Source organism: Pseudochaenichthys georgianus, chromosome 20, assembly GCF_902827115.2.
Source record: "Pseudochaenichthys georgianus chromosome 20, fPseGeo1.2, whole genome shotgun sequence".
Taxonomy (NCBI): Eukaryota; Metazoa; Chordata; class Actinopteri; order Perciformes; family Channichthyidae; genus Pseudochaenichthys; species Pseudochaenichthys georgianus.
The window spans coordinates 22214373-22234813 of NC_047522.1; the positions used below are offsets into that span (position 1 = coordinate 22214373).

Here is a 20441-nt window from a genome sequence, read left to right on the forward strand (position 1 = left end):
CACGTGTGAGACCAACAAACCTCCCTCAGAATCATCCGAGAGAAACTAGAAGAAGATGTCACCTGCACTTTCTATTATATTCTATTAACCATTGTATCTGTTGTATCGTGTTGCACTGTTGGAGGAGCCTGTGACCTAAGGTTTTCATTGTCATAACTACACTGTTGCCATGACAATGAAAATACAAGCCTTGAACATGAAACCTCATTTTGAAAGTAAACAAAAAAGGAGACATGTTTCACCTGACTGGGAAAACGCAATTATTTATACTCCCTCCACAGATACATCTCTCAAAACAAACAACTAAAAGTCACATTTGGAAAAAACCTAGAAGCATTTCTCTTGCGGTGCACTTAATGTCACGGATATATTAAGTTCTGTAAAGCTCTCAGAGTGCTGTGCATCATTATCAAGGGCACTTCGTGCTGCCGTTTAATAAGGTTTAGGCACTTAGATTTTTTAAAAATGGTCTAGACTGAGTTATTGTGACATTTCAAATATTGTTCTGCTCATTTCCAGGTTCATATTTGTATGTAGTGTCTTTACATGTCTCCTTGCTTTCATGTTCAAAAAACTCTTTCTTTTTCTCATACTGCCTGTGCTGCAGCACCTCTTTTTTTACAGATGTTGGCCTTTGAAGACCGTTTACATTCACAAAAACCTATAGTCCCGCCCATCTACTTCCGACCCATGGGACCTTATTTCGGAAAAAGTATGTATTGAAGTCAATGGAGAGAGAAAGATTATCTTTCGATCCCGTTTGAATTGTGCCACGAATTCCACATATGATGTTTGTCAATCTTAACAAATAATTTCCAAGTCAAAAAAGTCACAGTTTGTCGTAAAACTGTTAGACTATGAAAAATACGCAACTAGAAAGACTACAAGTCCCAGAGTCCCGGTCCCGCATGTTGACTCTTACGGAACCGACTAACTCCCCTTGTGTGTGCACACTCACAGCTCTCAACGCGCCCAGACTTGGAGTGATTTTCACCTCGTTTAATACTTTCCGCCTCGTTCTGAAAGAAAGAAGTGAAATGTTCCAACGTGACGGCCGTCTTGTGGCGCGTTTCCACTGCAGCGGGTAGCTCGCTTTAAGCGTGCCGAGCCGTGCGGGGCCCGTTTTTGGTTGCGTTTCCACTTGGCCTAGTTTTGGCCCGGGGCTACTTTTTCACCTTTTTTCTGGCCCGACTAAATCGTGGTTCTAGGGCCAGGAACAACCAGGCTGAGTCGGGCTGAGTATGCTAAACTAGAGAGAGGATCGCTGGCAAGGGGGCTACAACTACAACAAGATGAACATATTTGACCGTGATTTAATTATAATACACGTTTCAAAATGATGCCGAAGTAACAACATACTGATACCGGTTAGTAAAAACCATGAATTAATGCTTTGACAAGTCTGCAGACAGACGGCAGGCGAAAAACCCTTTTAAAATGCGTGTTTTCTAAATGTAGCTTGGCTAAGCTAACGTTGTATATGCTCCGACCGTCCACACAGTGTTGGGAAAGTTCACTTTCTACATGAACTAGTTCAGTTCACAGTTCACATATTTTAAAATGAACTAGTTCAGTTCATAGTTCATAATTCAAAATGTTGAACTAAAGTTCATGGTTTCAAAAATGAACTAATTTATAGTTCATAGTTATTTTTTCAATACGTTGCTGCGAGCTATTATTTGTCTCCTGTACGATGTTAATGGGCCATTTCAATTTTTACAATATCCTCAGAGGGCCGTACAAGTTATTGACCTCTGCTTAAAAAAACTAAAATCACAGCCCATTCATTTCATTCTGTGCAAAGAAAAAGCAACCTCTGAATCCAGATATCTCACCATGACTCGCGTATGCATGCACGTGCAGGGTGTGGCGTGACCACCAAAACAGAAAGATCTGGACACAAGATGTGTGCAAATGTATTTAGTTTAGATTTTTTTTAAATGTTGAAGTTAAAAGCATCAATCTGGTGCACTTTGAGAGCAACATTAGGAGATCGATGGACACATCTCTCAACACCCAGATGAAACAGAACTGTAAACAGATTTACTTTTAATTTATGGATATTTGACAAATCACTCCCCTTTCAAACTGTATTCTTCTTTATTAATAACTGTCATATAGTATTTTATACCTGTTTACTTTATTCTCTTATTTTTTTTATAACTATAATGATCATATAAAGATGTGCCTTTACCTCACTGGTTGGAGAAAAAGCTTCTTATATTCGTTAGCATAGCTAGCTAACCAGATGCTAATGATAACAACAAAGTTATTGACTGTATGACAGATGAGCAGATCGCCTCTGGGCTTTCAACTAAAGACACAGACACGCAGAAACTGCGGCATGTGTATGGACTTTCTGCAATTTCTGAAGTGCTGGAGTGGCGTTCTGGTGCTCTCCGTCAGAACTGCACCCCTGTCAGTCGAGACATATACCACGTGATGACACGTTAGGCTCGTGTTGTGTTCAAGGACCCTGATCTTGGCCAGGAAAAACAGGCACTCGCTTGTTTAATTTGTTTGCGGTCTAGATTTCTTTCATTTTTTTATTTTTTGCGTGTGTTTATAAATTACCTCGAGGGCCGTACCAAATTGTCTCGCGGGCCGTATACGGAGGCCGGAGGTTCCCCACCCCTGCCGTAGACTCTCACTCTGAGCGAGTGCTGCTGCAGCTGCTCTCGGCTTCGTCCATACTAATTCATTCATTCATTCAATGCTCGCCGGTTCCGCGGTTCCACATTGTTTGTTGTGAGGAGTCTGATATATTTAGTATATTTATATTTTAGTGCGACAGCCAGGGGTGACAGGCGCGTACGCGTCACAGGCAGCTTGTTGTTGCCAAATTGGGTGGTTTTCCGCATTATTTTGAAGCCTGTTTACGGTGTGTTTTAACTGGGTTTTCGGCTGAAAGGCATATGAAATCTGGCACACTTTTGAACGCCGTTATAATACAGTGCTGAGAATGAACGCACGTTTGAACGCCGTTATACAGCGCTGAGAATGAACGCGTTCTCAATTACGTTCATCTAGCGGAAATACAGTACGTTCAGTTCACGTTCGCCCAAAATATGAACGCGTTCATGAACGATCGTTCATTGAACGCGTTCAGGTACATCACTGCGTCCACACTCACAGCAACGGCCTATACAGACATAAATAAAGCAGCGACTGTATTCACCATGACACAGGCAGTCTGTGGTTTGTACTTGTTTAACTGTTGTCTAGTTTCTGAACAGATATGAAGAGCTGTGAGCTCTGAGTGCTAAGAGCTAACGGCTGTGTTGTTTTTTGGGGCGCTCATTGAAGATGACGTCACGGCTCCGCCTACACTGTGTTACTATAGTTACTGCCCCAGTTCCTAAACTGTAATGGAAACGCAGCATTAAAGTGAGCCGGGCATAATAAGGCCTAACCAAACCGAGCGAGGCCGAGCGAGGGCTGCAGTGGAAACGCGCCATTGGTGTGTGGTGCGAGGCGGGAGATGTAGTTCATTGAGCGGTTTCACACAAAAACAAGTGTTACTTCACAGTTTGACGACACATTTTAATTTTTTTGACTTGCAAAATTATCTTTTAAATTGACAAACATCATATGTGTAATTCGTGGCACAATAACAAGATAACTTTTCTCTCTCCATTGACTTCAATACATACTTTTTCTGAAATAAGGTCCCATGGAGGAAAGGGAGGGACTCCGCCTCTCCATATAAACACTGGAGGGAAGAGAAAACCCCAAAAAGCACAATCGGGCCCGTTTAATTAAATCCCCCTCACCTTGTAGTGAATGCATTTAAAGCGTAATGTAGTACAAATACACATTTTTAACACGAGTATACAGATATTCTGAATTTGTGTGACTTTGAAAGACAACTCCAAGGCGACAGCTTCTGCTGCTCCTCATGTCCAACCTGACACCAGATGGTTTGTTTGCACTCGACCATCTGAGGGGACATCATTGGAAATTATGTTAACCACGCCCACGGCTGCCAGGATGTTGACTGCATGTTTTAAAAGTATGACTTGGAGCCCGACAAGATGGATGTGTACTCCCGTATGACCTTGTGATTAGGACATGTCTCTCAAACTCAACAGCTTGTAATACAAACAAGCTCTCGGGTAAATGGCCAGTCTCGTCATGAGTTTTTTTTTTTGTCAGGGGTGTCCAAACTACGGCCCGTGGGCCAAATGCGGCCCATTTTGAATTGGCCCTCAGCTAATTAAAAAATATAATGGAATATGGCCCACAAATAAAACGTGTTCTTGTTGTACTTCTTCAATATGTATGTGAACACATATTACACAGTAGTATTCATGTGTTAACGATCCCACTTTTCAAATAAATTCAGTCAATTAAAGTCAACAAATCTTAAAAAAAAGCCCAATAACTTAATGACATAACAAGCTTGAAATAGACCCTTCATATTTCCTCTTACTATAAGCTATCTGAGGCTTTTGTTTTAAGGAATGAGCTGCCAACAAAATGAATGAACCCCTATGGAGAGCTGAGATGTAGGCTGTTTTTTTCTTAAAGCATGTTCAAGTATCCAACCCTACGTTTGATTGATGTAGCTAATTCATAACTTAACTGATAAGGCAATATACCTCTAGAGCAGTGTTTCTCAAACTTATTCATACCAAGGACCACTTAACCAATAAAAAAACACTCGCGGACCACCTAACTCCAAAAATATCCAAAAACACATCGTTTTTCTAGAACAGATTACAAATCGCCTGAAAATGGTACAAACAAGTGTAAACATGTGTGATGAAGGTGTTGCGCTGGGCTATATCATGCAATCGATAGTGAAACTTAAGCTCGTCCCATTGCGGAGATATTCCCGCGAGAGTGCGGAAAACTTTTATTTAGTTATTTATTTCAAATGTGAAAAACCACCAGTGGTCCGCGGACCACACTTTGAGAAGCACTGCTCTAGTGAGTGGCCCAGCCCTTCGTATATTCTTCGGTATGTGGCCCTCAGTGAAAACAGTTTGGACACCCCTGGGCTAGACGTTAAACAACATTTTCTGAGGCTGAGTAGTAGACCATGACACTCTGACATGCTAAATTAGTAGAATGCACCTTTAAATCCCACATTAGATTGCATGTCATGTCCCACAGCTGACCCTAAAAGGAAAATACTCCTGACCCTGAGTTTCCCAGTCACACGCTGCCTTTCGTGACTTGAATCATCATTCGTCATTATGTAGAACTGACCTGTGGTGTTGAAACCAAACAGCAGCGGGCAGGAGACGGTGAAGGCCAGGACCCACACGGTGCCAATCATCACAGACACTCTCTTCTTGGAGCGATACGTGATGTTGTACAGGACGGGCATCACCACGGCTGTGTACCTGCAGGAAAACACACATTTACTGTTACCAACTCAGGCACTTAGGGGGTAGGACCCAATTGCACGACCCGGGAGACAGAGGTCAAGTATTGTAAGATACTTTATTTGTCCATGAATAGCAAAAATGAACAAAAAGGTAAACCACCAAAACTCTAGTCGAGATGACAAAAAACGGAGAACAAAAAATGAAAGCGCTCGCAGTGAGGAATCGAAAACCTTTCAAGAGTACCAGGAGCATAGACCTTACCACGACAATAGACAAGACGAGCTGACACTGAACACAGGGGAATTTAAACACAGGGTAACAAGACACAGGTGGGAACAATCAGGAAATTAGACACACCAGGGAAACGAACGACAGACGTGAAAACACAGGGGAAAGAGAGCAGACAATATACAGGGAGGAAACATGACAAGGAGAACGGAAACACACCCACACCTCGACATAGAAACGTGACATGACATAACAATCCTGACATTCACAGTCTGTCTCGCTGTGAGAACGAGAGAACATGGTGACATCTGAATGGAGACTGAAGTGCTGGGAAAGTACAGGAAAATTGCAGTGAGAAATTGGGTGCTTCCAGAAAAGCACGGCTGAGGGAAATTGGATATATAGGGAGGAACAAAGGAGCACCAAAGCAGGCACTTCTATTTAGAAACAATTTGGATATTCAGCAATAAAAGTGAAGCTGTGATTTAAGAGTTAATCAGCACACAGAACCCAAGAGTGTGTCATGAGCCCGGGGAGAAATGGGATCAGAAGGAGGAGCAATTACGCTGGACCCCGACCCAAAATGCACGTGATGTTGTGTTGCTTTGAGCCAACTGTCATCCTTGTTTGTCCTCATCAGACTAATTGCACTGGCTCCCTTTCTGGGTAGAAATGCAGGGCTGAGCTGGGAGCGCAGGTATTCTCTGAGTCACGGTGACCTCCTGAGGTCGAAGCGAGGGAACAGTGAAGAAGACGAGAAATAATGTACGTGATGCATTGATCCAGTCCTGCTTTGAGTTACAGGATGAAAGAAGACTCTTCTGAGTGGACTGCAGTGAAACCTGAGCCACGCTGTAAGAGCAGACTCCTCACCTTCAAGTTTTAATGTAAGAACTTTATTTCAGTGTTTCCGCCTCCGATTCGCCCGGTTTGACTCTTTCCTTTTGAACAGGCGATAAATCCTCCCTGTCACGACTGCTGTGAGACTTTATAAATAAACAATGCTGTCACGAAGGTAATGCGTGCGTGTTGAACACTATCGATGACACAGAATGCCCCCGGAGATTCACTTCACCAAGCGTGTGATACTGTACCGTCTAATAATTCATTCAGAGAGGAACACGGGGCTTCAGGCAATAGCTCCATCCCTCGGAAGCAGGTTATAATTATCAGATGTGTAAACAGACATAATGTAGCCTACCTGCTGCAGGCATGTACACATGTTCAATTAAACATACAGAACATGGGTTTTACTGTACATGACGATGGCCTAAAAGCAAAGCAAACTTTTGGTAACTTTGTACCTTACGTCCAAGCACCCACATTCATCCCCCATGACACATCCATGTATGTTGTATGTTGTTGAACTCTTGCCTGCAGGTTATAAGTTCGAGACCGTAGAGAGTAATTAAATATTAACCGTGACACAAGAAGAAAACCAAGCAAATAAATTATTTAAATACAGGACGCTTAAAGTAAAGTTCGGCTAATGCACGACACGGTTCCCTGCTGCACTTATGCAAACAAATCCGCAGAAATAAGACGCATGAAAAGCCTGAGTCTGAACCTAAAACTTGAGATAAAAACCCACAGAAAATCCTCTATCTGCTCCTCACTGAGTCTCAGTCTGTCACACACTGATGCAGAACGATACACACACCTATCAAGAGGATTTGGACAAGATGGAAAAAGAGCGTCTTCCACCAGGAGGGCGTTGAAATATCTATGAAGTGAAGTGAAGAAAAGGGCAAGAGGGGGAAATATGGAAATCTCACAGGATGACATTTATACTGGAGATGTCAGACGGCAGATATCAGTCGACCTACACACACATTACACACACATTACACACTCACCTGTCAATGCTGATAGCACACAGGTTGAGGATACTGGCGGTGCACATCATCACATCCAGCGTGACAAAGACGTTACAGTAGAGCCGGCTGAAGAGCCAGGCCCCGCCGACCACCTGCAGGACAGACAGGAAGATTATCAACACATCATCAGAGACTGCACTGACCCCCCCACTTTCAAAACACTGACCAAAACACACCTCTTCAGACTGGCTTTTAATCTGTGAATTATGCTGTATTGCTGTTTTAATAACTTTTAAATGTTATTTTATCTTGTTCTAATAACTTTTAAATTCTATTTTATCATGTTTTATCACCACTGTAAAGCGTCTTTGAGCACCTGGAAAAGCGCTTCGAAATGCAATGTATTATTATTATTATTATTATCAACGCACATGTTTCTCTTGGATTTATTCACACCGACTGAGCGCACAGAAAAACACACCTGCACATGTGACAGAAAGGCAAGGAAGAAGGAAAACAGTTGGGCTATGAATGATACAAGTGAGGGAGAAAGATGCCAGAAATACATTCACCCTGATATATTACATTAAAAGAGGACATATTCTGCTGATGCTCAGGTGTATATCAGCATGTAGTGTCTCCACTTTAAAGAGTCCTCTCCTGCTGATGTTCAGGTGTATATCAGTATGTAGTGTCTCTACTTTAAAGAGTCCTCTCCTGCTGATGTTCAGGTGTATATCAGTATGTAGTGTCTCTACTTTAAAGAGTCCTCTCCTGCTGATGTTCAGGTGTATATCAGCATGTAGTGTCTCTACTTTAAAGAGTCCTCTCCTATCGATGTTCAGGTGTATATCAGTATTTAGTGTCTCTACTTTAAAGAGTCCTCTCCTGCTGATGTTCAGGTGTATATCAGTATGTAGTGCCTCTACTTTAAAGAGTCCTCTCCTGCTGGTGTTCAGGTGTATATCAGTATGTAGTGTCTCTACTTTAAAGAGTCCTCTCCTGCTGATGTTCAGGTGTATATCAGTATGTAGTGTCTCTACTTTAAAGAGTCCTCTCCTGCTGATGTTCAGGTGTATATCAGTATGTAGTGTCTCTACTTTAAAGAGTCCTCTCCTGTTGATGTTCAGGTGTATATCAGTATGTAGTGTCTCTACTTTAAAGAGTCCTCTCCTGCTGATATTCAGGTGTATATCAGCATGTAGTGTCTCTACTTTAAAGAGTCCTCTCCTATCGATGTTCAGGTGTATATCAGTATTTAGTGTCTCTACTTTAAAGAGTCCTCTCCTATCGATGTTCAGGTGTATATCAGTATTTAGTGTCTCTACTTTAAAGAGTCCTCTCCTGCTGATGTTCAGGTGTATATCAGTATGTAGTGTCTCTACTTTAAAGAGTCCTCTCCTGCTGATGTTCAGGTGTATATCAGTGTCTCTACTTTAAAGAGTCCTCTCCTGCTGATGTTCAGGTGTATATCAGTATGTACTATGTAGTGTCTCTACTTTAAAGAGTCCTCTCCTGCTGATGTTCAGGTGTATATCAGAATGTAGTGTCTCTACTTTAAAGAGTCCTCTCCTGCTGATGTTCAGGTGTATATCAGTATGTAGTGTCTCTACTTTAAAGAGTCCTCTCCTGCTGATGTTCAGGTGTATATCAGTATGTAGTGTCTCTACTTTAAAGAGTCCTCTCTTGCTGATGTTCAGGTGTATATCAGTATGTAGTGTCTCTACTTTAAAGAGTCCTCTCCTATCGATGTTCAGGTGTATATCAGTATTTAGTGTCTCTACTTTAAAGAGTCCTCTCCTGCTGATGTTCAGGTGTATATCAGTATGTAGTGCCTCTACTTTAAAGAGTCCTCTCCTGCTGGTGTTCAGGTGTATATCAGTATGTAGTGTATCTACTTTAAAGAGTCCTCTCCTGCTGATGTTCAGGTGTATATCAGTATGTAGTGTCTCTACTTTAAAGAGTCCTCTCCTGCTGATGTTCAGGTGTATATCAGTGTCTCTACTTTAAAGAGTCCTCTCCTGCTGATGTTCAGGTGTATATCAGAATGTAGTGTCTCTACTTTAAAGAGTCCTCTCCTGCTGATGTTCAGGTGTATATCAGTATGTAGTGTCTCTACTTTAAAGAGTCCTCTCCTGCTGATGTTCAGGTGTATATCAGTATGTAGTGTCTCTACTTTAAAGAGTCCTCTCTTGCTGATGTTCAGGTGTATATCAGTATGTAGTGTCTCTACTTTAAAGAGTCCTCTCCTGCTGATGTTCAGGTGTATATCAGTATGTAGTGTCTCTACTTTAAAGAGTCCTCTCCTGCTGATGTTCAGGTGTATATCAGTATGTAGTGTCTCTACTTTAAAGAGTCCTCTCCTGCTGATGTTCAGGTGTATATCAGTATGTAGTGTCTCTACTTTAAAGAGTCCTCTCCTGCTGATGTTCAGGTGTATATCAGTATGTAGTGTCTCCACTTTAAAGAGTCCTCTCCTGCTGATGTTCAGGTGTATATCAGTATGTAGTGTCTCTACTTTAAAGAGTCCTCTCCTGCTGATGTTCAGGTGTATATCAGTATGTAGTGTCTCTACTTTAAAGAGTCCTCTCCTGCTGATGTTCAGGTGTATATCAGTATTTAGTGTCTCTGCTTTAGTAGTCCTCTCCTGTTGATGTTCAGGTGTATATCAGTATGTAGTGTATCTACTTTAAAGAGTCCTCTCCTGCTGATGTTCAGGTGTATATCAGTATGTAGTGTCTCTACTTTAAAGAGTCCTCTCCTGCTGATGTTCAGGTGTATATCAGTATGTAGTGTCTCTACTTTAAAGAGTCCTCTCCTGTTGATGTTCAGGTGTATATCAGTATGTAGTGTCTCTACTTTAAAGAGTCCTCTCCTGCTGATATTCAGGTGTATATCAGCATGTAGTGTCTCTACTTTAAAGAGTCCTCTCCTATCGATGTTCAGGTGTATATCAGTATTTAGTGTCTCTACTTTAAAGAGTCCTCTCCTGCTGATGTTCAGGTGTATATCAGTATGTAGTGCCTCTACTTTAAAGAGTCCTCTCCTGCTGGTGTTCAGGTGTATATCAGTATGTAGTGTATCTACTTTAAAGAGTCCTCTCCTGCTGATGTTCAGGTGTATATCAGTATGTAGTGTCTCTACTTTAAAGAGTCCTCTCCTGCTGATGTTCAGGTGTATATCAGTATGTAGTGTCTCTACTTTAAAGAGTCCTCTCCTGCTGATGTTCAGGTGTATATCAGTGTCTCTACTTTAAAGAGTCCTCTCCTGCTGATGTTCAGGTGTATATCAGTATGTACTATGTAGTGTCTCTACTTTAAAGAGTCCTCTCCTGCTGATGTTCAGGTGTATATCAGAATGTAGTGTCTCTACTTTAAAGAGTCCTCTCCTGCTGATGTTCAGGTGTATATCAGTATGTAGTGTCTCTACTTTAAAGAGTCCTCTCTTGCTGATGTTCAGGTGTATATCAGTATGTAGTGTCTCTACTTTAAAGAGTCCTCTCCTGCTGATGTTCAGGTGTATATCAGTATGTAGTGTCTCTACTTTAAAGAGTCCTCTCCTGCTGATGTTCAGGTGTATATCAGTATGTAGTGTCTCTACTTTAAAGAGTCCTCTCCTGCTGATGTTCAGGTGTATATCAGTATGTAGTGTCTCTACTTTAAAGAGTCCTCTCCTGCTGATGTTCAGGTGTATATCAGTATGTAGTGTCTCCACTTTAAAGAGTCCTCTCCTGCTGATGTTCAAGTGTATATCAGTATGTAGTGTCTCCACTTTAAAGAGTCCTCTCCTGCTGATGTTCAGGTGTATATCAGTATGTAGTGTCTCTACTTTAAAGAGTCCTCTCCTGTTGATGTTCAGGTGTATATCAGTATGTAGTGCCTCTACTGTAAAGAGTCCTCTCCTGCTGATATTCAGGTGTATATCAGCATGTAGTGTCTCTACTTTAAAGAGTCCTCTCCTATCAATGTTCAGGTGTATATCAGTATTTAGTGTCTCTACTTTAAAGAGTCCTCTCCTGCTGATGTTCAGGTGTATATCAGTATGTAGTGCCTCTACTTTAAAGAGTCCTCTCCTGCTGGTGTTCAGGTGTATATCAGTATGTAGTGTCTCTACTTTAAAGAGTCCTCTCCTGCTGATGTTCAGGTGTATATCAGTATGTAGTGTCTCTACTTTAAAGAGTCCTCTCCTGCTGATGTTCAGGTGTATATCAGTATGTAGTGTCTCTACTTTAAAGAGTCCTCTCCTGCTGATGTTCAGGTGTATATCAGTGTCTCTACTTTAAAGAGTCCTCTCCTGCTGATGTTCAGGTGTATATCAGTATGTACTATGTAGTGTCTCTACTTTAAAGAGTCCTCTCCTGCTGATGTTCAGGTGTATATCAGTATGTAGTGTCTCTACTTTAAAGAGTCCTCTCCTGCTGATGTTCAGGTGTATATCAGTATGTAGTGTCTCTACTTTAAAGAGTCCTCTCCTGCTGATGTTCAGGTGTATATCAGTATGTAGTGTCTCTACTTTAAAGAGTCCTCTCCTGCTGATGTTCAGGTGTATATCAGTATGTAGTGTCTCCACTTTAAAGAGTCCTCTCCTGCTGATGTTCAGGTGTATATCAGTATGTAGTGTCTCTACTTTAAAGAGTCCTCTCCTGCTGATGTTCAGGTGTATATCAGTATTTAGTGTCTCTGCTTTAAAGAGTCCTCTCCTGTTGATGTTCAGGTGTATATCAGTATGTAGTGTCTCTACTTTAAAGAGTCCTCTCCTGCTGATGTTCAGGTGTATATCAGTATGTAGTGTCTCTACATGTTTCCATGCTTTAATGTTCAAAAAGCTCTTTATTTTTCTCATGCTGCAGCACCTCTTTTCACCCTCTGTCTGAAACCAGAGCCCAGTCTGCTCTGATTGGTTAGCTGGCCGGCTCTGTTGCGTTTGGGCAACCGCTTACATATGTCTCGTCCCTTAGACTATCACGTACAATGTGTTGGAGCGCTAGCCAATAGAAACGTCAAGACATCAAGTGTGATGTCCCCTTGTTGTGGAAGTAAACAAAGGAGGCGTTTCAGGCCCATCATTGTTCCCTGATTTCAGCCTTTGCAGACCATTCACATCCATTATGACACACTCCAGGAGAGGGAAACCCACAAAGCACGAGAGGACCCCTCGAAAGAGGAACGCTAAGGGATTTTAATAAAGCTAATTAGTCTTTTTAATATCTTTGTCCCTTGTTCTTCTTTTCACACGAGCTGCAAGTGTGTGCATGTGGTGTGATGGATAACCCACACATGTTGTTAAACCTAATTACCGTGAAAACATTTTCAATCTCCAGAAGACACTAACCCCCCCCCCCCCCGCGATAACACCTCTAACCCAGTGCAGTCCTGCTCAGGCCGACAGGCTTTCACTCAGGCTCCATAATGCCTGCTAATAACTGTCTGACAAAGATAAATTGGATTCTCCTCCGCCCAAGAAGGGAATTAACGCCAACCTCCACAGGCAGGCGGCAGGCACACCAGGGAACACAATCACATGTACAGACAGAAACACATATTTAGACTTGCTACTGTGGAAACATTCACTGTCAACTCTCCCAAGCCTAAACATTTTGTATTATATTTGTTTAAAACATCGCAAAAAATAATGAATAAATCACAAGCTTTGACGGACAAAAGAAAACAATCTATGGCTGTAAAAGAAATGGGAACATTGTCCTGTCGTTTCAAATGTTTAACAAGAAACAATCTCAACCCGCCTACAAACAATACACTTTTATAGTCATCCACATTACTTTCATTGAATAGGCTCCGAGCGTCTGAAAAGCATACAGACGAAGGATTGGTTTGTGACAGTGCTTGCTATTGATCCATACTGCATGTCACAAAGGCAATAATGGAGCGTCGTAATCTATGGAAAGAAATCAAATACACAATGACTTTGTTGTCTCGGAAAATATTCTCTATTTGGAAGTCCAAGCATCTCCTCGTGAGGACATTTGGTCCTCAAGTATAGAGCACAAATACAAACACCACATTTACACTCGATACTTGTTTTCACACGTTCACCCCCTCACACTAAAAGGCTGCGGCACACATGTGGGCACGTATTGGACATTGTGTGCCGTGTGGGAATATGAGGGTGACTCAGCGAGGCTCTGCAGACACTTCAGTTTGCACATGTGTGATCTATACTTTGGCAGCACTTAAGAGCGATGCGTTTCTGGGTAAAAAGAGACACAGCGGGAGCTTGTTAAGAGACTGCAGCTGGAGAGGATCTGTCAGAAACTTGTATATCAAATCAGGTTTGGGAGGTACTTTAAACTGATTCTGGTTTCTAGTTAGATGTAAATAAATCGTAGCATCACAATACAAAAGTAACCTGATTACTTTGTTACTTTTGGATAATATCGAATGCAAAGTGTCCTCTGCTCAGATAGGAAAACCTGCCTTTCTTTATTCCTTGTTACATGTAATCTGTTACTCCCTAAACCGGCATATACTTTTTCTGATATAATCGTGAAGGAGATGCAACTTTTTGAGCTATCTTTCTTCACTAACGTCGGACCTTTTGTTGTGACTCGACAGATATGTTAGGTTTAGTTATGTTTTTATTTTGAAAGTAATCTTTCCTGTCATTTCAGATCCCACAGTTCCTGCCTTTGTGTGTTTCCCGCCCGTGAGATTGCTTGGCCCTGCCCTGATTGTTTTCACCTGTGCCCATCCCCCTCACCTATACATAGCCCTGGCGTTTCTTTGTTCCTTTGTCAGTTTGTTATGTTTCATGTCGTGAGCACCCAGGCCTTTTGACTCCTGATACCTACCTTTGGATTTAGACCTTTTGTCAAGTGAGTTTTTGTGTTGCTGTACAACTTTGTTTTGGCTTTTTATCTACTTTCTATTTTTTGTGAAAGTACGATTTAATTTGTGATTAAAGAACATTCTATTTTTGGACATCTGTCTCCGAATCCTGCTTTTGGGTCCTGCGTCCTGTATCTCGGTTCATAACACATTTTCACTGTCAGATGCCCCTGTATTGAATATATAACAACAACAAGGATAAATCTTGACTTGAAATAATCTCCAGACAACAAGTGGAGATGCTGCCGTCGTCAGGAAACACATCAGCTCCTCAGGATGTATTGTTCAAAGTGAGCACTTTGTCATTACTGCCAATGCAACCACTTCCTTCAAGTACAGGTCATACATCAGCAGCACCATCAGGGGTAAGGTATAGCTTGCTCAAGGGCACAGGATTGGACAGGAGATACTCGGTCACTTTTACTGCAGAAGCCAACCAGCAACCCTGTGGTCACAACAAGCTAATCCCATCCATCAGATTACAGCCTGCGGGCGGCGGTGCGTTCACTGCCAGTCGTGGGATTTGAAAGTCTTTGCCTTGGTCTCAAATGCTTTTCCCAACGCTGTTTCCCAGATATCACTGACCTTTACATTCCTGCTAAATTATGAAATAGTGTACCCTTGTGTCATCTTCTCATGACTCATTCCTTATGGGATTTTAAGCCCTTTGAATCTGGAAAACAAACACGGTAGCTGCATGACTGCCTGCCGAGACTCATGACTGATTCTTGGCGAGGTTCCCGGCTACCTTAATTCACCTCTCATACACGTAGGATATCATCATGTTTAATTGGTCAGATTCTGCCCACTGAGAATGTTAATTATGTTTTTGTAATGCTTGACCTGCCGCTGAATGTTCTGCTCACTGTCAGAAATAGAGCTTTTTGCTGACAGTGAGCAACCGTTGGGCTGCTTGTTAAACATTACTTGACTTCAACCAGAGGATTTTCAGACGTCATGTGGTCAAACACCTGCCCTTGAGCAACTCACTCAGTTACTCCCAAGATGGCATTACACACCCACACACCCAATCATGGCCCCTCTGCAGTGTGTCTTCCGCATGCTGAGCATTACTTTGATGAAAGGCGGATGCTCAGAGTCACGTCTTCGGTACGAGTAATGGAGTTTCTGGAGAGAAGGATGTGAGCTGAGAAAATGAACAATTACCCCTCGAGTTTGAGCAAACATACATTTCAATTTGCCCCTTCAACATAATTTGAAGCGCAGCCAATTAACCGAAGAAAATGAAGTTGTGTTAGTATTCAATATGTGCTATAGCAATTATGTTTGATCTACAATCATTTTATCATCATTATCTTCTTCCCATCACCCACGCCATTGTCACTAGATAATAAGTTCCTAATGATCGTAATCTGTTCTGAATTTAGCTCAATTTTCTTGTTTTCTCTCCAACGTCGGCTACTCACTGCCAAGCATCTGAATATCAATCTCTTCCACAACCCCTCTGCTTTCTCTACTTTCTCACCCTTCTTCCCTTCAGTGATTCCCAACAGCCAAGTGGATAAACCTCTTGAAATACATGCCGAAGTAAAGGTCTATATTATTAGCAGAATGGATACACCGCAGAAATAGCTAGCAAAAAGGCTACACTAAGCTAAAAAGTCGATGCTAGCTTAAAGTGAAAGGAATAACTGTTGAAATGGATAAACGTAATGAATTAAAAACGTTGTTAGTTGCAAAATCTTAAAGGTCCCATGTCATGGCCATTTCTACTGATCAAAATTCCATTGTTGAGGTCTACAAGAGTTTACATTGTTCAATGTTCCTAACTCACATTGGTTTCTCAAACAGCATCTCTGTATAGTCTGTGTATTCACGCTCTGTCCTACACGGAGCTGTTGTTGGAGCTCCTGCCCCCCCCCCCCCCCATGAGAATGCTGCGTGGGGTCTGGGTGCCGTGTTGGCGGGACGTTGCGGGGCTCGCTGCTGTGAGGAGCGGACAGTGTGAGCTGGTGTAGTTTCCTGGTTGCTGCGCGGAGCCGCGGCTGAGAAAAGATAAGGCTGAGCGAGTGTCTGTGGGAGGAGCGGACCAATCCGCGGAGCCGTTACATCACTACGACCAGGAAGAGAACAATGGAACAAGAGAAATGTCCAGCGAGGCGTTCTGGGGCAGCAGACAGGTCTTCTCTGTGTTAGAGCTTTACTCGCTACAGGGTGTACTCTGAGGGTGTGTGACTCTGCAGACCGTTTACATGAAGACACATGGTTGAAACATTGCTAATAGTATTTTGGATTAGCTCTATTTAGGCTAGGGGCTAGTGGTCTAAAAAGCAAGGGAAGAACTGAGGGAAATAGCTGCATGCTAGCTTATGATCAAGAACCGTTTGTTTTAAATGTTAAATGACATGTTAGAGAAAAAGCACACTGCCTAATCCATAAAAAGATCCGTATCAACAATCTGAAACAATCTGCTAACTGAACGCATTAATGTGTCAGAACTATTTTAAGTGCTGAGGTCTGAGACGAAAAGAGTCAACAGACTGAAGTGCTTTAGTGCTTGTTCGACACAGAGGGAGATATAGACAGGAAGAACAGGTGTAAGCTGGACTTCCTGTAAGTCTCTAATAACTTATCCAGAGCACTTCTTTGCCACGTTTTGACAAATCTGCTGAATCCCCTAAAAGATGTTCTAGTAAGCTCTACAAAACCCCGAGGTCGACCTGGGCATTATCACTACGTTAGGCCAATGGGAAAACTGTAAGATGTAGGAGACCCTGAAAAGCACTCAACATGCAGACCTCCTGAGCTCCTCACCTCCAGGTACACGGCCCAGGGCATCACCAGCGAGGCCACCAGCAGGTCGGCCACAGCCAGGCTGACCACCAGGTAGTTGGTGGTGGTCTGCAGGGAGCGCTCCCTCACCACGGCCATACACACCAGTACGTTTCCAAACACGATGGCCAGGATGAGCAGCGAGTAGAGCATGGCGTAGTAGTTACGCTCATCCTGCTCCGACGCCTCTGAGCTCTCGTTCCTCTCCGAGTCCCACCACAGGCGGTCCGATTCGTTCCAGACCCGCTCTGCGCTGCTAAACATCGCCATGGAGACGTCCCGGTGACATGGGAGATGAGATGTTCGGCAGACCTACCAAAGGGAAAGAGCAGAGTTTAGTGGTTATCCATTAAACACACAACCTACCCTCTATTGCAGGGGTGTCAAACTCAAGGCCCGGGGGCCAAATCCGGCCCGTGACTTCATTTATGAAATTTGACTTTTCTCTCAGAATTTGACTTTTCTTTTTTTAAATGTCACTTTTTTTTCAAAATGTCACTTTTCTTTTTTGGACTTTTTTTTCCAGAATGTGGCTTTTCTTTTTAAATCATTTTGTGACCTTCTCACTGAAGAGACTTGCAATTATTTGCCCTAGACTTCTGCTTTCAGACGTAGTTAATTATGAAGGTATTACCCTATCCGATAATAATCCAATGCAGAGCAATAATGTAATATAATACATTATTTTATATATGTTAAATATTATATGTATTTTTATATGTCTTAAAGTTACAACCGGCCCTTTGAGTGCAACCATAATGCGAATGTGGCCCGCGATGAAATTGAGTTTGACCCCCCTGCTCTATTGGTTCCTCTCACATCTCTTTAGATCACTAATATTCATGAATTGAAAGTTGATAATAAAAAAGCCCAATAACTTATTTACATAACAAGCTTGAAATATACCCTGCCTATTTCCTCTTATTATCAGCAATCTGAAGTTTTAAGGAATGAGCTGCCAACAAGATATATGAAGCCCTCTGGAGAGCTGGGATGGCTGTTTGTTTTCATAAAGCATATTTTGCTGACTTCTAACTTAACTTATGAGGCAATATACCTCTAGTGAGCAGCCCAGCCCTCCGTATATTTCTATGTATGCGGCCCTCGGAGAAAAAGTTTGGACACCCCTGCTTTAGATTAAAGGGTGGCACATTCACCATCAATGCAAGGCATGTTTATTCATATAGCAGCTTTCAACACAAGGCCATTCAAAGTGCAACAACAGCATTTAGAGCATTAGGAAATAGTGCTGCTGAGATGTGAAAAGTTCAATTAAAAGCAGCGACAGAGAGAAAAGTCTTCAGCCTTAGTAAGAGTTGCAGCGGACACGAAGGATTCTGTTCAACAAATATGGAGCATAATAACTGAACGCTGCTTCTCCATGTAGTTCTGACTGAAAGCAGACCCGTCCCAGAAGACCCGAGAGTTCTGGGTGGTTCATAAGAGATCAGAAATGTATTTGGCCTTAAACCATTCAGATGTTGGTGGCGGGATCATTCCAGGTCGAAAGGCCCGCTGCGGAACATCTCTTGGCTCCTTTAGTAACATTAGCCAGATAATAAATAAAACCGCTGAAAAGCATCCCTGCAGGGGAGTTCCTTGCAGTATACACTTGCTCAAGTGCTCCCCCCCCCCTGCTGATTGAGAAATGAAGCAAATATCGATGCCTCCTGAGCTCCTTGGATATACAGCTAAGGAACTCGAGATGAATGCTCTGAACAGCAACCTTCCTCAGCGCCATTCAGTCAGCCTCTCATCGCGTTCCCTCCTGCAACAACTTTGAATACGGCAAACTCCAAAAGCAGAGATGGTGACTTCACTGAGGGGCTGGCAGTTTGCCTTTGAGCGGTGTCGGGGAGGTTAGCTCATGAGGGAGGGGTAATAAGTCCAGTCTCAGAGGTCTGGTTGGCTGCCAGCCCGGCTCTGCTCCTCGCAATGCATCCTCCCTGGCCTGAATCCACATATCATTGCTGTTATGCTCACACACCTGTGTCTGCATGCTCAACACACTGATCCATCTCATGCAGTCTCTCTTCCTGCGACAGAAATGAAGAGGAAGAAGATCATTTTTAGACCTGGCTCGAACCCAGTAAGGCTTTTTAAAGATGTTCTCAGTCTGTTAGGCTCCAGTGTCCTTATCAACAAGAGAGGACGCAGAAGCAGCCACTGATACCCATCCTATTGGAGCCTCCGGATAGGAGTGAGTTCATCAAAGTCAGGTGTGACAGGTCGCCAAGATGGCAAATCATAAAACCACAAACACATTCATTTACATCCAGCGGCACTCGTGATGACACAAAGCTGCGAGTGCTCCAGTGAATGGTTTGTTTGTTGTAACTCAAGTGGAAATTGAAACTGATTCCCCTCGTCACTCTTTTGTTCCCTTATCAACCAATGGCAATGTGCAGAACTCTGACCTCAACGTGTTTGTGATCTGGACATGAATGGACCCTTAATTGCAAGCTTGTGTGCGTGTGTGTGTGTGTGTGTGTGTGTGTGTGTGTGTGTGTGTACTCTGCAGCCATAGGAAATGGAAGGAGGTTGTTAGTGTATTCAAGATATAACTCTAATTATATGAGGCTTATAATGAATGTAGCATCAAGCAAATCAATGTACTCAGGTCTTAGCAGGCTAGATAAAGCATTTGGTTATCTCTTCCAAAATTGCAATGCCAAGGAAGATTAATTTGCGCAAATCAAACCCATCATTACATTCAATTAAATGCCCGAGATAGAGCCCCTTATCAGGCTCCATTATCCCGCCTCGAGATCAGACACAGTCCAGTAACAGAGGGATAATTGTAATGATCACCTTTCAGAGCGCGCGCACACACAACACAAAAAAGCAAAAACAAATCGGAAGATAAGAATTTCATTTAAAAAACAGTAACAGGAAACTTCACACAGGCTTTTAAGGTTGATTTAGTGTGTGTAAAGTAACCAGTCTTACATACCTGTTACTGTTTCCCAGTTGAGAATTCATCAGATGCCATCGAGAAAAAGCATCCTCAGGCAGAGGGGAAAGTTATCCGGTTATCGCGCCCAGCCCCGCGGGAGGAGCGCTCGTGCCATTGCGCACAGCGGTCTGTGAATGTGGCAAGCTCCAAATGAACCACTGACTATCTACATGTGCACCAAGCCTGTGTGGCTGTGTGAATGTCGGTCACACGTGTTGGGCGTTTTATTTTTGTTCCACTTTTTTTGCAGGCTCATGACGCGGGAGGCACGGGTAATTGTGGAGACGTCAGGTGTCTCCCTTTTGGATGCGCGTTTAGGGCTGCAGTCGCAAATGACTTATTATTACAACCCAAAGAACAGTTTAATGTCAACGTTGTTTTTTCACGTAAATTAATATTTGCTATGATACAACACAGAATATGTCTGAATGTGTTTCAGTCCTGCCCCACGGCTGAAGTCCTTAAC

At 42.7% G+C, this 20441-nt stretch overlaps 1 protein-coding gene across 1 annotated transcript in view; it reads right to left on the reverse strand.

Annotated features, from left to right (window-relative positions):
- Positions 1-20116, reverse strand: part of drd3 (dopamine receptor D3) — a 41445-nt gene extending 21329 nt beyond the window's left edge. The window contains exons 1-4 of the mRNA XM_034108337.2: positions 19973-20116; positions 17002-17331; positions 7421-7533; positions 5215-5351 (exon numbers count right to left, since the gene is read on the reverse strand). Coding sequence (XP_033964228.1) covers positions 5215-5351; positions 7421-7533; positions 17002-17289 — 538 coding nt within the window. The 5' untranslated portion in view covers positions 17290-17331; positions 19973-20116. The remainder of the gene's footprint in view (positions 1-5214; positions 5352-7420; positions 7534-17001; positions 17332-19972) is intronic.
- Positions 20117-20441: the final 325 nt, after the last annotated feature.